The following is a 14,591-nucleotide window of genomic DNA, read 5'->3' as shown; positions in this document are numbered from 1 at the left end:
TATGAACTATATACCTTTTATGCTTGTGTTTTGTGTATATGAGAAAAATTAGTAAAATTCTCTCACTCAAGTTTTTTTTAAGCTTCTTATACTAGTTTTGTTAAGACATCTCGTTGTTCTGATTCTGTGAACTTTTTATTGCTATGTCCATAAGTTGACCGTAACACTCTACAGGTTTAAAGCTAATTTTTATAAACAATAGCGACGATAATAGAAGGTTCCCTGGGTAACGACGAGGATTTAGTTAAATATAATAATTAATTAGGAAATAATGGACGGAAACAACTGGATTGCAAGTCAACAACGAATATCCCTTAGCTATAAAACTTTTTATAAGTAACGTAGAACAATTAAGCTTTTAGCGACAATATCTCGATAACATGAAGTAAGATGAGATTTTAAAAGTTTATTTTCTTCAGTCTTCACGCAAAATACTAAAGCGTATATTTTTGATTTCAAAATATCGAAAATGTGCGGGCAGCTAAGAAACGTTAAAATAAAAATGTGTCCAAAGGGGTGATCCATATCTAACGGTTCTTTCCCCAATAAATTTTCTTTAATTAAAATTGTCTTATTAAATCGTATTATGGCCAACGACAACTGATCACTTTTTCTTTCAACGATTAAGGTTAATTTTAGTATGTTACCCAGAGAAAGACTTTAAACTTAAATTTAACTATGACACGTCAAATGTAACAAAGAGAACTATTTTTTCTCTAGTTTACTTTATACAAACACCAATTCAAACTTTTTAAAGTTAATTTCTTTCTTGGAGAACTAAACGTCCAATATATAAGTCATGAACACATCCAAATTTAGTAACTAGCTTTCCTTAAGAGTGTAATTGACTGAAAGCTATTAAAATCTCAAAATAACGTAACTGAGAAATTTTCCGAACATTTTTAATTATGAAAAATTCATAAATTTTATGTATAAAATCGATGCAAACCTGATACAAGGTTAACCCTATGCCTTATAGTTTTGTTTTTTTTTCTAAGTGTAATATAAAAATTACAACGAAATCATCACCCAATAATTAACTATATTTTAATGATTAAACTTTACTAAATTAAAATAATATATAAACCATAAACACAAGGATGACTTAGTGATTTGTTGCTTATTTTAAAATATATTTAGAAAGACTAACATTAATAAAAAGCAAATAGGTCTTCCCTCATTTCTTGTTTCCGTTCTAATGCTCCCTTCTACTGCCCTTTGGTTACATTCTTATTAGAGTGAGGATAACAAGCTAAATACGTCAAATTATTATACCGGGATCGAGGGTTGCCGTGGCTCTCCTTTTTGGTCTTTGATGGTCGCGTCAGTGGGAATCGAACCCACGACTTTAAGTTTTCGGGTCAATACCCTTAACTGTTGAGCTACGACGACAACTCTCAATTTCCTTATGACAGTTGTACGAATTTAACCTTTAGAGGGCGTTGGATTTTTGACTGGTAGATTTTTCCACTACGCCAAAGAGCGACTGCCCAATCGAGAGGACAAAATTATTAATTGAGGTATTAAGTCCAAATAATATAAAAGGATGAATAACCTTAACCAACCCATCCATTCTTTAATAATGGGGTGCACACCTATACCATAATGCTCTTATTCACACTCCCTTGTTGATCAGATTGTAATCATTAATAAGTAAAACACTTTCCCTTGCTGGTCAATGTCAATCCATAAAAAGATTCCATGTTATTCTAATGTATCTGTTAAATCGTATAGTATATTAATTATGATAGAGAAAAGAGTAGCTGGTGTAACTCAAATATTTCCCGTCATGCGAAAATAGTTTTAAAATTTGGTTAGAAAGCGACGTGTGTTATAAATCTCGGGCTTTGAGCACCATGCTTTACTTGGTGAGCGCAAGCAGCGAAGTTATTACCAATTGAAAAGCTCCTGCTATTTAGTAAGACGAAAGAACACTCCGTAGGGAAAAAAATGCACACACGACAGTTATTCTGTAATCACCACCATTCCCTCCCCTATTCTTTTTAGTTGACCTTTTCAATTTTTAAGCTTTATATTTAACTTTTTATAGTTAGAGTGGTTTATTCCTAAGGTTTAGCATTGTCCTAGCTCTCATTAAATTATTTAAACAAAGATCACTTAATATCTGTATAATTTAACGAGTCACTAACCACCACTAAAGTTAGCTTCGTTAAAGAGGTATATAAGACGAAGAACAAAGAAAGCTTTCTGGGCACGCACGCGACCCGTTCTTGTACATAACCACATAGCAAAGGAAAAAGCTCTCTTCTTTAGTGTTTCCAGAAATTGGACCAATTTAGACTGCTTATTAGATTCTGGTTTGGACTGTAAGTCAATTTCAAATTGGCTTTATATCGAAAAGTTTATAATGTAAATTATCATCTAATTGTAAAACGCAGTTTCCAAAACTCTAGATGTTTATACAACTACAAGAGAATGAGAAATAATGAGCTGTACATGGAGAAAAGGATTATGTAAATTATCACTTAATTACAAATGCATTTTTAAAGATGTTTGGATGTTTATACACCCATAAGTTAATGAGAGCTAATGAGATATAGTATAACTCACTTCATCGCATCTCCTTTTTAGCACGTTTAACTTGCCTACATAATCTTTTCAATAGCATCCTAACTGTAACTTCATGAAGGATGATTTTTAGTGTGTGCTAAATCCTCTAAAGGGGGGATCTAAGGTTTGACAGTACAGCAGATGTTTACCTACCTAAAGCACACTTTTTTAATTTATATTACCGCGCCGCCCCCTTTTATCTAACGCTTTCGTATTTTAAAAGTTACATTTCTTTGTTTCGTAAGTATAAAAATAGAAATAACCATAATCTTTATTTTATTGAGCGGAGTATAAATATAAATTAACACGTTTATAGACTCTGAGTTTGAATATTTTGCTATCGCGGTTCGCTGAATTTAACTAGATTTAGAATCTTTTATTTTCCTTTAATTATGCTGGCATTGTTAAAAATGTCTCAAAAGAGCTTATTATTACTTCTTATTATCATTTTTATTTCACAGGAAAGGAGAGTACGATAAAAAAAATAAAAATATTGGCTGAAACCTTTCAACAAAAAAAAGGACAAACACCTTCCGTTTTTTATTGCATATAAAACCCTGCGATTATGAAGCATTTCATATAACTTAATTTAAAATTAAATAAATCTGATTACAAAGCTATTAAAACAAAATAGATTTATTAAAAAAAGCGGAAAAAATTTGTTTATTGCAATTTTATGATAACACAAATTAAAAAAGCATTGTTCAGTATTAAACATTAAAAAGAAAAATATATGATCTTTGTAAAAAAACACAGTCAATGTGCCATAAGTTTAGAACTCATAAATCGAATAAAACTAGGAGGAAAAGAGAAAGGCAGCCACTTCTTATTAACAGGTCAGTATTGATTAAAGGTAGAAGACCTATTGTAAATGTCTTTTTTAATACTTAATCAGGTCAAGGAGCCATACAAACATCGAGCTCACTAGTAATCACTGGCAGTAGTATCATGTTTTTTAAGCAAGGGACAGCGTGTAATAGTTCGGCGTTGTCAACACCATTCTAACTAATTTTTATTGGTTTGTTTAACTATTTGCACTCTGTGCATTGCTTTGATCTATAAACTAATAATAAACCAGGATAACAGATCCTTAAAAGCCTTTTTGTAAACGTGCAAAACTATACACTCATTTAAAAGAAGCTCCTAACTTAATTTTTGTATTTTCTAAAGTGGTAGTTAATTAGTTTTGTACTACTAAAAGTGGAACTTTATTCTTACTCATTGCTTTTTTATTCATGTTAGGTTTATCAAATATCTTAATGTTACCTTGCTTATTAGAGCACAATGAAAAGGGTTCCATGATATAAGGCAAGCAAAATTTGTTTAAAATATCGCGGTGGCTGTAATGGTTTTGGCTGCCCTAAGTTCAGTGGTATAAACTGATTTTAATTTTATACTTTTTAAGATAAACGGAAAAAAGCTATAAAAAAAAAGCATTAATTTTTTTTTAAGTCAAACTTTTATTTTACAAAACTCCAAGAACATTTATCCTATTTTACAAACTGTTAAATTTAATGTTATGTTGGGAGGGATATTCTCAACTACATTGTAAGTTTAAGGTCTACAATACTACTGTGACAGAGATTCATAATTTTGTTGGCGCCCTTACTATATATTGCCCTCATAGATTTATAGAAACTTTTTAATTTGAAATAACGCTATTGTAAAATAATAATTTTTAACATGCTACTAAATTTTTGATACTTTTAAAATGTCACTGGTGGTGTTTTGCCCCATAAGTGATTCAGTAATACTATTAATATTCCCCTAAACTTAAATGGAAAAGGTGAGGAATTTGTGAGAACTCAAGTTTAAAAAATATTTTACAAATATTAAAAAAATAAAATAATGTTTTCAAGAGGCTGTAGTTTTAGGTATGAAGTGTGCTGAGCAAAATGTATCAGATAATTAGCCACACAAAAAATATTAATAAACAAACTGCTTACCCAAAAGTAGGTCTACCAATAGCTTCTCTAATAAAGCTAAGGTTAGCTGTTAAAAACAAGCATAATGAGTTATATTAAAAAAGCGTTTTTTTAATTGATTATTTTTTCGAGTAATTTAAAGGAGGTTTGTTTATAATTTCAACTACAACACGCTAAAGGGGTTCTACAATACACAACTCAGAACTACCCAAATTTGTGGTATGGAGAAGGTAGGGACGACATCTTGTCAGATATTTTCCTTGTGCTAGGTCGTATATAAAATTTTGGAGGGCTTTTTAGCCCACACTAATTGATTAGGCTGTTTGCTTCAAGCGATTATAGATATTACTTGTAAAAATTATAAAAATTTTTATTAGAAATTACTGTTACTTAAAGCTCCCCTTAGCAAAAGTAAATTTTTTTTTATTCGTTTACAGAGTTCTAAAGCTACTGAATCACGTACACAAACTCCTGAAGCACTTGAGTGGCGTACCGCTTTTATCAAAAGGTTGAAGATTCGCGATAGTAACTTAAAGAAATTGACCTTCGTAGAAAGCAGTAAGCTTCTTAAGCACCCATAAAACTATGTAAATAATTACATATAGGCCTTAGCGAGATTGCAACCGCGAGTAAGACAAATGTCTATATCGAACTATCTAAAAAATATTTTAAAGACCGTATACCTTTTGTTGTACTTAGTTTTTATTTTGCCATCTTCTTTATAACTTCCGTTGTTTCAAGGTATCGTTCTACTATGCAAGTAAGGTTATAATAATATTTCTTTTTACTACCAACGCAGCAATATAATCTATTACCCTCTGCTTAAAGTTGTGGTGGAGTGCGAAAATATAGTACTGAGAGAAGGGACCGAATATGAAAGATTTTCTTTGTGCCATCGAATTGAAAATCTACTGATTAACAATTCAAAAAGCTTTTTGTTAGTTTCATATATTGTCACCTTATATAATATTGGTGGCGGTCTTTTAAAAATCATAACTGACAAAAACATATAGAGAACTTCCTTTGACTGATTACATTAAAAATCTGGAGATTGTCGATGCTGGTTTACTTGATATTCATGTATATAAATATTGATTTTTCCATGTGACACTGCGCCTTCAGGTCTCCAAGGGGTAACCAACTTATCTTTTCCAAGTTTGAAAGAATTAAAAAGACTGCTCTTAATTCCTAAAGAAAGTCAGCTGTCAGTGGGAATTAAGTACATGGAATACTGCGCTTAAACTATAAAGTGTTAGCATAGTGAAGTTCAGAATAGTTCCCTTATTTATTTACTAGTTGTCTAGGGTTATTTAATTGGGCCTACTGGTGGTCTTTCTTACGATAATCTTTATCTTCCCATATGTACAACCCTACGCCTTATATAAGTAGGTTAAGAATGCCAAAAGTTGAGAAAATCGAATTTTTAAAAGTAACAGGGCTCCATTCGTCTGCGTCGAATCCACTTGAATTCGGGACTCTAAAGTATAACAAAGAGATGGAATTCATAAATTCGGACTTGAAGTAGTTTTATGAATATTATATGTTTAGAATTTACTTTAACAAACTTTTTAGCATTGTAAATTTATCTTTACTGCAAAGTTCGAACGCGTTGATCTTTTTCAACTCAAGTTTTAAGCAGCTAATAGCTCCCTTAATAAAGATGTTACACACACTAGACTTGAGTAAAGTATACGCAGACGGCCCCATCAGACTTTACTTACCACAATTGAAAGAATGTGAAACGATCTCAATTTTGAATACTGCAGGCAACAATAGAGGCCACCGTGACTGCTTATTAATCTCACGAATTTTTTAACTGTACAGGGATAAACCACCTGGCATTCCCGGGGCTAAAGAAAGCAGGAACTATTAATATCGAGAAAACAAAATTCTTAGGAGGGACTCTGCTGTTGCCCAAATTAGAGTGTCAGAAATTTGTTATAGCTTCGGTTTAGGTTTGATTCTCACTACTGCAGCTGTTGCGGTGGTCAGAGTTGTGGACACTCATAACCTTGAAAACATTGAACTTCGTAATCCTACTAAGACCGTGGTTTATTTTTTGTGACTACCAAGTTTACTATTACAAGCAAAATACATTTTATAAAGAGAGTGATGGTAATGAATACGCTGGGGCTCCAAAACTTTAGCTTGAAAGCCAAAAGTGCAGAGTATATACGCTTGCAAGGGAATATGGATTTAAGTAACTCTCATAATAAGCCTTCCTTGCAGTAACTTTAGATTTATATTATAAAAGAAACCATCGCCACGCCTCGTTTGAAAAGTACAGGTAAAAGCGTTCATAAAAACTGTTTGGTATACGCCTAAGGCAAGCAACTATATTATTAGAAGTCGTTATTAAAAATAACAATGCTCTAAAGTCTTTAAAAATAATCACTTTGGAGTCTGGAAGCGTCGAGGTCTCGTTTTAGAAAAGCAGTTTTACTCTATTCCAAATAAAATAAGTTTACTTTGCCTATTTAGATAAAAAATTGTAAAGAATTGAAGGAAATTACCCTGCCCAACTTTATGGAGTATTTACGTTTACTATGACTATTATTATAATTAAAAAGTTTTTCAAGAGGGACTCTGAATGTTATTGCTAACTCCCAGTTATCCAAAATAACAGCTCCTAATTACGACGTTAACCTAAAAATTATATTACTTTGAAATTTACTAATAACTAAAATTTATACTCAGCATAACCGCATGACCATCAACGATTGTCCAAAGGTAATTTTAAATATATCGACTTAAACTAGTATAATGTCTTTAGTTAATAATCTTAGTTATTTCATTTCTCCTACCTCCAGCTTAAAAATTTCAACAAGTCAACTGCGGATGAGCACGAGCATCTTAACGATAGTAATGTCTATTTATCAACTATTATTATCGAATCGCTAACGAAGAAATACTATATATCTACTTTGTTTAAATTAAAGAAGTGAAGGCGACTAATTCACAGGTTATAAGTAAATCTAATTTAGTTATTACTATTATATACTATATCTCGTTAAGTCGTTTTGCCCTACTTCCACCGCTTATATAAAGTTTTATTAAACAGAAGCTGTATTGTTTCATACTAGAGAGACTAAGTTGTGCAGCGCGTGTAAAAATCGGTTGTTTAGCTTAATACTGTTCTTTGTTGCCTGCCGCTGAAGTTTTAAGAATAAAATATAAACAGCGTGCCCTTTTGAAGTTTAGGGGTGGAAAAAAAAACTATTATAATATTTATAAAGTATATAAAAATCTAATACAATTTACATTCAGCTATACTCAGCTATTTATTATTATAATAAGATATATAAATACTATTACAAAGTCTATTTAAAAATTGAACAATGATTTATAGAAAGTTATAAAATTTTTCATCTTAATTATATTTATTAATTTTTTCTATGTAAGGCGATACCATTCACTGATTCAGACAAGACAAGTAAGCCAGTTGAATACGACATCCCTTATTGTACAGGTAAGCAGCAGTTGACTGTGTTATGCCACTTAAAGCGCTTAACTTGTATGTAGTTCATAAAAATCGTATGAGACAATCATTTTTATTATTATTAAGTCAATAATTTCTTACTGCAGGCCTTCCTTGCTTGCCTCCAATGGAGTAGCTGCTCTCTTACAATATAAAAAAGCGATATTTATATTATTAAAGAATTTAAAATAATATTGACTACTATAAAACCTTGAAATAATTTAATTGTTTTTTTTTCCTTGCATACATTTAAGAATTACATTGAAGCAAGTTATATATCTATTGAAAATCTTTCCCAAGAGTATAAGGTAAGATGCTAAGGCCTTCTTTGGTTTTGCTTTAACGAGTATAGTAAAGTTACCCAAGTGGATAGCTTTGGATTTAAATACTTTGCTCTAAGGTTTAACAGTATATAAATATATTTTACAACTTTACTTAATTATCATCTTTGTAAAAATATTAAAGTAGTAAAGCCATAAACCGTTGAAAGCTAAATGATTAGAAACTTTTAGTAATGCATAATCGTATCATAACTAAAAAAAACCTGCACGCCTCCCACGAACACTAATCCCCATGTGAAGGGGAAAGTAAAAGTTGTAATAGTCAAGTCGTACCTTCACATACTTTGTTACACTTGAACTTTTTTAAATAAAAAAATGTTTGAAATATATCATTTTTTTTAACTATATTTCTGTTAATTATCAAGTTGAAAAGAATTTTTAAGGTTTTGGTGAAAATTAATACTACCATATATGTTGTCGTGATTATTAGAGTCAATAGCGACTAATATAACATTAGATTTCGCATTTTTAATAGTTTCTGGAGCAATTCAATGAATCTCGTTCTGTTTCCATTTTACTCCCACATCAATGGCATAGGGACTATAGTTAATTTATTAAAGTACTCGTACCGAGAGTAAAATTAACATAGAAAATATAAGTACCCGTCAAACTTGTTATACTATAGTGAAAAATCATGTAAGTTAGATGTTTAAGTTGGACTATATCATATACAAATTAGCCGGAACAAGTAAAAATGTAACTAATAATTTTTTAATATGTCATGGTATGACGTATACAAAACAGCAGTTCCAAGATTTAGGGTCTCTATAAAAGTCTGATTCAAGACAAATAAAAGTAATGGTTAAAATAATGTCCGTGTAGTACCAAATATATAGGTACTACCTTACAAAATCCTTTAATTGCTCTACAAGTATATAAATTAAAGTCAGTAAAGTTTTTACCAACTTTAACGTAATAAAAAAATTTCTGACCGATGCGACTCTACTCAAAACATTATAAGCAGTTTTCATACGTGAAAGAAAAATCTTTACTATCTATTTGAACTCTCAGATACCATAGGTTATAAAGAAAACGTATTATAATACGTGGTAGTTTGAAACTTATAATATAGTATACATATTTTTAACCAAATTCAAAAGTTTAGATATATTTAAAAAATTTAATAAGGTATGTGCAAAAAGGATATAACGTCTACCTTCCCTAAAGCAAATTCGTATTGGCTGATACAGTAGCATTTATTCATTTGTAATGGTTGTTTGTGGAATTGCTCGGTAAAATCGGCGAAAATTGCATAGCCTTGCTTAATAATTCACATTATTTGTGCGTAATGATACATTTTATTTTTAGCGGACTTGCTCATTACCTAGTATATATATATATATATAAAAATAAGAAGTTGCGCTGAAGTGCTCACCTATCCGGGTTTATTATAAGTTCTTCTGCACACTGTTCCTCGGAATGCATATTGGAAATGTCGATTTGTTCCAGACCCCGGTCTTCGTTCAAAGAGTTATGGCGCACCAAATAAGGTAACTTTTCGGGAAACGCTTAGGGAAAAAAGTTTAGAGAAACATTTGGTCCTATCCTATGAGAGTCCTGATATAACTACTAAACAGAGCAACTGATTAGCGCATTATACTCTAATTGATACTATGCTCTGAGGGCCATTAATTAATTGCATAACTAGCATTAGATTAAAATGTAAAGACCAATATAGTACATATTCAAAGGAATTGGAACTGTGTAGTTGGGGTAACAGCTATTCTTTTTTCTTTTAGCTTAATATATAATTAATTAGTCTCCAAAATTAAAACTCTTTTGAGTAGGTTACACACTTCACTAAAACTAGACTTCCTTGGTTTATTGTTGCTACATTAACGACAATTAATTAACGGTAATATAGAGAGTAAAGAAAATAAAATCCATTATCAATAAAGCTATATACGCGCCGCCATATCCAGCTATTTTAAAATACAAACGGTGTTCCACCCAGGAAACAAGGGCTGTAGGAGCTGTTGGAGCCCAAAGAATAGAGTTCCGTATCTTTTCCAACTAAGGCAGTTGGGACTTAGTTAATAGAATTAAAGGAAACATTTAACCAAGCTAAACACCATAGACCTTGTCGCCCCGTTTAAAGAGCCAAGGCGAAAGTTTTAACGACTGCACCTCCAAATTTGGCACATCAGATGTGGTAAATATCGCTTATATTACAGTCTTTCGCCGTCAATAATCTCTTTCTAGGAACCTTTCGTGGCAAGTTTTACTTGAAATGGGCTTTGTAAAAAAAGGGGCCGAGAATTCACTAAGCTTTTAACAGTCCAGGTTATCCAATGGACGCCGTTGTTGTCCAACTTACAGGTACTGTGGCCACAGCTTACTATACCGCCACGACAAAACATGAAGTTGAGTCCTGTTTCGACCGCTTGTTGACTAACTGAAGCTCCTTATCCAAGAACGATACCTCCTTCGGGTGACTACTGCTCTGTTGAGCCACATTTAAGCGATAAACGACATTGATCACGCCACCTTCTCGCACTTCAAGAGACGCAGCACACGCCTTTTTAGTTGATCTTGTGACAAGGCATTTTTCACCGATCATATGGCTGACTGCTCAGTGAGGTAATTACTCTGTAGCAGAGCCCCGGAGAGCGCTGAGAATGAATCACCCACTTCCCACTTCAAGGGCACTTAGTGGCACTCTTATCGGAATTTAGGCCTACTCTCTACCTTCGGAGCGCGCCTGTTGTGGTAAGTGATATTTATACTAATAATTGGGTAAAACCTTCAAGTACTTATACCATTTTAGATCACCCTAGGTAATGCCTCCAGGGCTCTACAATGAAAGTAAGAATTTATAGAGACTAAACAAATTTGTGATAGCTTCTCTAAAGAGCAAAAAAACCTTTAAGAGCCTATAACGTTTCAAAATTAAACTAAGTACTACAGCTATTTTTCTAGTTTACCTTCTTCTAAAACTCAATTATATATTAACGCAGGTTTTGCGAAGGTTATAGTTACCAGGCCTAATCACTACAATACACGTTACAAAATTTTTAAGTAAATCAGGTACTACACCTGTTTTTTTCTAGTTTATTCCTTATATAACAATTTTTTCTAGCCTAGTCACATTAATATTAGATTTAATATTAAATTATTATAAATATAAAAATAATGAAGTAACTAGCAATATTTTCATCAAAAAAAAAAATTTATTGTTAGAAAAGGATATTTATGTTTTTGAGCTAGCAAGTACATCAATTTTTTAACAACTTCATCTCCTTAAACTAACCGAAGGGTCCTTATACTGACAGATAAAACAATTGCGGTTTAATCTGTGTTAGCTTCGTTCAAGTAGTCGGAAAAATCTTAACTGTATATGCTTTAAAATGCAACGCTGTCCCATGAGATCTTTAAAAAAACCGAACGCTCTCGAATTGGCGCTATAACTTTTTTGAAATTTTTTTTGGTCGATTGGTAGAAGTTCACGCAAATTAAAGAAGATAGCTCCATTTTTAAAACAACCGTGGGGCCTCTTAAAACCTATGTCAAACCCCGAACCATCTTTAACCGTATTTACTACATTTTCCCTCGGTATATGCGACCCTCTTTAAGTTGTTTTTGAAACATGTCAATAAGACAACACTTAATGTTTTTTTTTTTCAATAAAAGAAATTCTCACCAGCTAGGACACTTTTTACTTTAACACTACTACAAGTATAAATAGGCTTATATACACCTTGAATAATTAAGACCTTAATAAGCCCATCTAGTTTTATCAGTGGGCGCCCTTACTATCCAGTATTCGTCATATTGTTTTATAATAAGCTGTATAACAATGAAGTTATCTTAGTTTTTATTATAGTGTAAAGTAAATTAATCGAAAATTAAAAACGAATAAACTTAAAGTTTCTTTACATTAATGCATTCGTAAATATATGCTTAAAAAAAATTACGACACTGTTTTAGTTTTTAAATTTTAATGGTAAGATTATAGCACTACAAAATCATTATTAAATTTCTACTGGTTAAGAAAAAATTGGAAATTTTTTTTATCGTAGTTTTGAATTAAGAAAGTTGTATGTTTTATTAACTAAAAAAAAAATATTTTTTTAATATTTATTTAGCTTTTTATAATGCTAAGTTTTATTATTACGACCACAAGGTGCCAAATACGAGAGGCGACTGCTAGTAATTACCAGCATACCACAATACCGAAAATATCACGTATTATAAGTGCGACTTTTTATATTTCTGAATTCTAATACAACTGTAAAAAAATAGAGTGCATTGAGTACTATTAAAACAATTTAGCTATTCACAATAATATTTCTATAACTTTTTTTTTTCAATTAATGAGCTAAAATTTCCAATTTCTTTCGTGGTTACTTTTGTTTGTTAATTAAGATGCTAACAATAAAGTTAACCTGTATGTAATTTTTAATTAACTGTTTCTCTTTATGGAAAAGTTCAAATGTCGCAACAGCATTTGATTTATAGTAGCAAGATCATCATACTATAGTGCACGATTCGCACTCTCTTTTATTTAGACGAATCTGGTGGATGGGTTGCATTGTCTTCTCTTCGTTATTTAACATTCTAAGTTCGTAATATTTAAAGGAAGAGAAGGTAATTTTGCATTCTAAATATGACAAAATAAAGGTAACACTTATCAACTGGGTATAGTAGGACTATAAGTAGTAGTTGTATTGACTGAAACACAAAAGATGTTACTTTTTATTTTTACGATCTGCTAACTTTTCTTTTTGTTCGCCCTCAGTGGATTTATTCTTTCCTCAAGTAATTTATTCTCCTCGCCAGAATGGGCGAATTTACCTCTGAAAGAGTACTTTTTTTTTTACTCGGTCGACCGAGTTATTAATTGGAATTTTCTCTATAACAATTGTGCTAGCCCATACGCATGTCTATAAGTCGTAAAAAGTAAAAGTTTGCTTTTAAAGTGGAGTTTAAGTTTTTTTTCTCTACCTACCCCTTTTACTGAGCGTTACCAATCCAATTCTTTCGCAAGAAATTGAGGATTAAAAAACCCAAACAGAAGTTTTGTGAGCTCACTTGTAAATATAAATAAACTATTTTAAAAGCATTCGGGGCATAACTCATTGGGATACTTTTTATAAAGTCTTAGTTTTCCTGAAGCCATTTTTTGCTTTAAGCAATATCTACATCTGTCTATATCTATATATATCTCATAGTTGAAAGTGATTATGCTGGGTGCTGGAGGCGTTGGAAAAACTTCCATAACCGTTCAGTTTACACAATCCACTTTCCAGACTGTGTACGATCCTACTATACTGGAAACTTATCACAAACGGATTGTTGTGGATGGAGTGCCAGTAGCCATTGACGTGGTGGATACGGCTGGCCAGGAGGAGTACACCTTATTGTCGGGTAGCTGAAAATTAACTTTTGTTGGTCAATCTCACATAAATAAAATATATTTCTACCAACAGATCACACTATAAGAGGTGGCGATGCCTATGTGGTGGTTTTCAGCATCACCGACGCCGATTCGCTTGAAGAAGCAAAATCTATTATCAATCAGGTCAATTTAAATGATTGGGATGTCCTCTACCCTTATTAGCGTTTAACCCATAAACTTAGGTGAAACGGATCAAAGAGTTTGAATCCTTCCCTTGTATAATGGCCGCTAATAAGGCCGATCTTCAGCACGAAAGAGAATTAACCAACGAGGAAATCCTCAACAGCCTTCGGGACTTAGATGTAGGTTATTTGGAGACCAGCGCGAAAAACCGGCTTAATATTGAGGAGTGTTTTTGTGAGCTCACTAGGCAAGCCCGGAGAGCTCCAAAAAAAATAGAAAAAGTACCCTCCCATTGCTGCGTTCTTCTATGATCCGCTCACATTTCCTCTCTAATAAAAATATTTAAAAAATCTTTAGTCGCATTTTTTTTCATTGTAATATTATCTATAGATTTGTAGCATAATGAGAAATAACAAGCAGTCTTTTTTAAAGAATGATGCCTTTTTATTTATTTTTTAATAAAAAATTTAATAAACTTTGTTTTTACTTTATAAATAAACTTTTATTCGCCTGAATACATATTTCTTTTTAAGTGTTTTAAAAACAAAATAAATAAGAGTACCACAAATACTTTGATGCACAAAACAATTGCATACCAAACCGGTATTTAGTGTTATTCGGGTTCTAGAAGTACTGCAGCTGCATGGCCACGTAGGAGATGGTCGGTCTAAGTATTCTTCGGTGCTTTACAAGAAAGGAAACTTTTTTTGATTGCTTTTCGACTAAGAACACCGTAAATGCGAATTGAGAATGGT

The 14,591-nt window shown here is 32.0% G+C and overlaps 2 protein-coding genes across 12 annotated transcripts; both read left to right on the top strand.

Annotated features, from left to right (window-relative positions):
- The first annotated feature begins 4,662 nt into the window (after positions 1–4,662).
- LOC135146122 (uncharacterized) lies at positions 4,663–8,584 on the top strand. 9 transcript variants are annotated; one of them, XM_064078266.1, is made up of 21 exons: positions 4,663–4,726; positions 4,934–5,054; positions 5,102–5,237; positions 5,296–5,433; positions 5,510–5,559; positions 5,619–5,715; positions 5,886–6,017; positions 6,069–6,262; positions 6,321–6,422; positions 6,473–6,546; positions 6,603–6,696; positions 6,751–6,783; positions 6,843–6,913; positions 6,978–7,027; positions 7,076–7,136; positions 7,194–7,226; positions 7,283–7,358; positions 7,436–7,458; positions 7,899–7,965; positions 8,082–8,374; positions 8,440–8,584. In XM_064078266.1, exons 1-20 carry the CDS (start codon positions 4,718–4,720, stop codon positions 8,108–8,110), a joined length of 1,590 nt encoding a protein of 529 aa, XP_063934336.1. In that variant the 5' UTR covers positions 4,663–4,717; the 3' UTR covers positions 8,111–8,374; positions 8,440–8,584. The 9 variants fall into 9 exon arrangements, with proteins under 9 accessions (XP_063934336.1, XP_063934335.1, XP_063934339.1 ...); XM_064078265.1 differs by having other exon boundaries at positions 5,883–6,017; positions 6,473–6,543; XM_064078269.1 differs by having other exon boundaries at positions 5,883–6,017; positions 7,307–7,358; positions 7,439–7,458.
- A 4,240-nt stretch (positions 8,585–12,824) lies between these two features.
- Positions 12,825–14,147, top strand: LOC135146165 (ras-like protein 2). 3 transcript variants are annotated; one of them, XM_064078324.1, is made up of 5 exons: positions 12,825–12,902; positions 13,054–13,119; positions 13,487–13,682; positions 13,745–13,836; positions 13,896–14,147. In XM_064078324.1, exons 2-5 carry the CDS (start codon positions 13,096–13,098, stop codon positions 14,145–14,147), a joined length of 564 nt encoding a protein of 187 aa, XP_063934394.1. In that variant the 5' UTR covers positions 12,825–12,902; positions 13,054–13,095. The 3 variants fall into 3 exon arrangements, with proteins under 3 accessions (XP_063934394.1, XP_063934396.1, XP_063934395.1); XM_064078325.1 differs by having other exon boundaries at positions 12,865–12,935; XM_064078326.1 differs by lacking the exon at positions 13,054–13,119 and having other exon boundaries at positions 12,837–12,902.
- Positions 14,148–14,591: the final 444 nt, after the last annotated feature.

The sequence above is a fragment of the Zophobas morio genome, unplaced genomic scaffold, assembly GCF_036711695.1.
Source record: "Zophobas morio isolate AGI-343-1 ecotype UQ-CSIRO unplaced genomic scaffold, CSIRO_AGI_Zmor_V1 ptg000213l, whole genome shotgun sequence".
NCBI classification, from domain to species: domain Eukaryota; kingdom Metazoa; phylum Arthropoda; class Insecta; order Coleoptera; family Tenebrionidae; genus Zophobas; species Zophobas morio.
The sequence above is the reverse complement of the archived record's forward strand: the minus strand, read 5'-3'. Positions and strand labels throughout refer to the sequence as shown.

What these genes read in the sequence shown, in the direction of transcription:
- LOC135146165 (XM_064078324.1), top strand. Translation starts at nt 13,096, where the DNA reads ATGGGCGAATTTACCTCTGAAAGA. An exon ending in GCGAATTTACCTCTGAAAGA is followed by an intron (nt 13,120 to 13,486) that starts GTACTTTTTTTT and finishes TATATCTCATAG; the next exon opens with TTGAAAGTGATTATGCTGGG. An exon ending in GGAGTACACCTTATTGTCGG is followed by an intron (nt 13,683 to 13,744) that starts GTAGCTGAAAAT and finishes TTCTACCAACAG; the next exon opens with ATCACACTATAAGAGGTGGC.
- LOC135146122 (XM_064078264.1), top strand. An exon ending in AACAATTCAAAAAGCTTTTT is followed by an intron (nt 5,434 to 5,509) that starts GTTAGTTTCATA and finishes AAAAACATATAG; the next exon opens with AGAACTTCCTTTGACTGATT. An exon ending in GCAAGGGAATATGGATTTAA is followed by an intron (nt 6,697 to 6,750) that starts GTAACTCTCATA and finishes ATATTATAAAAG; the next exon opens with AAACCATCGCCACGCCTCGT.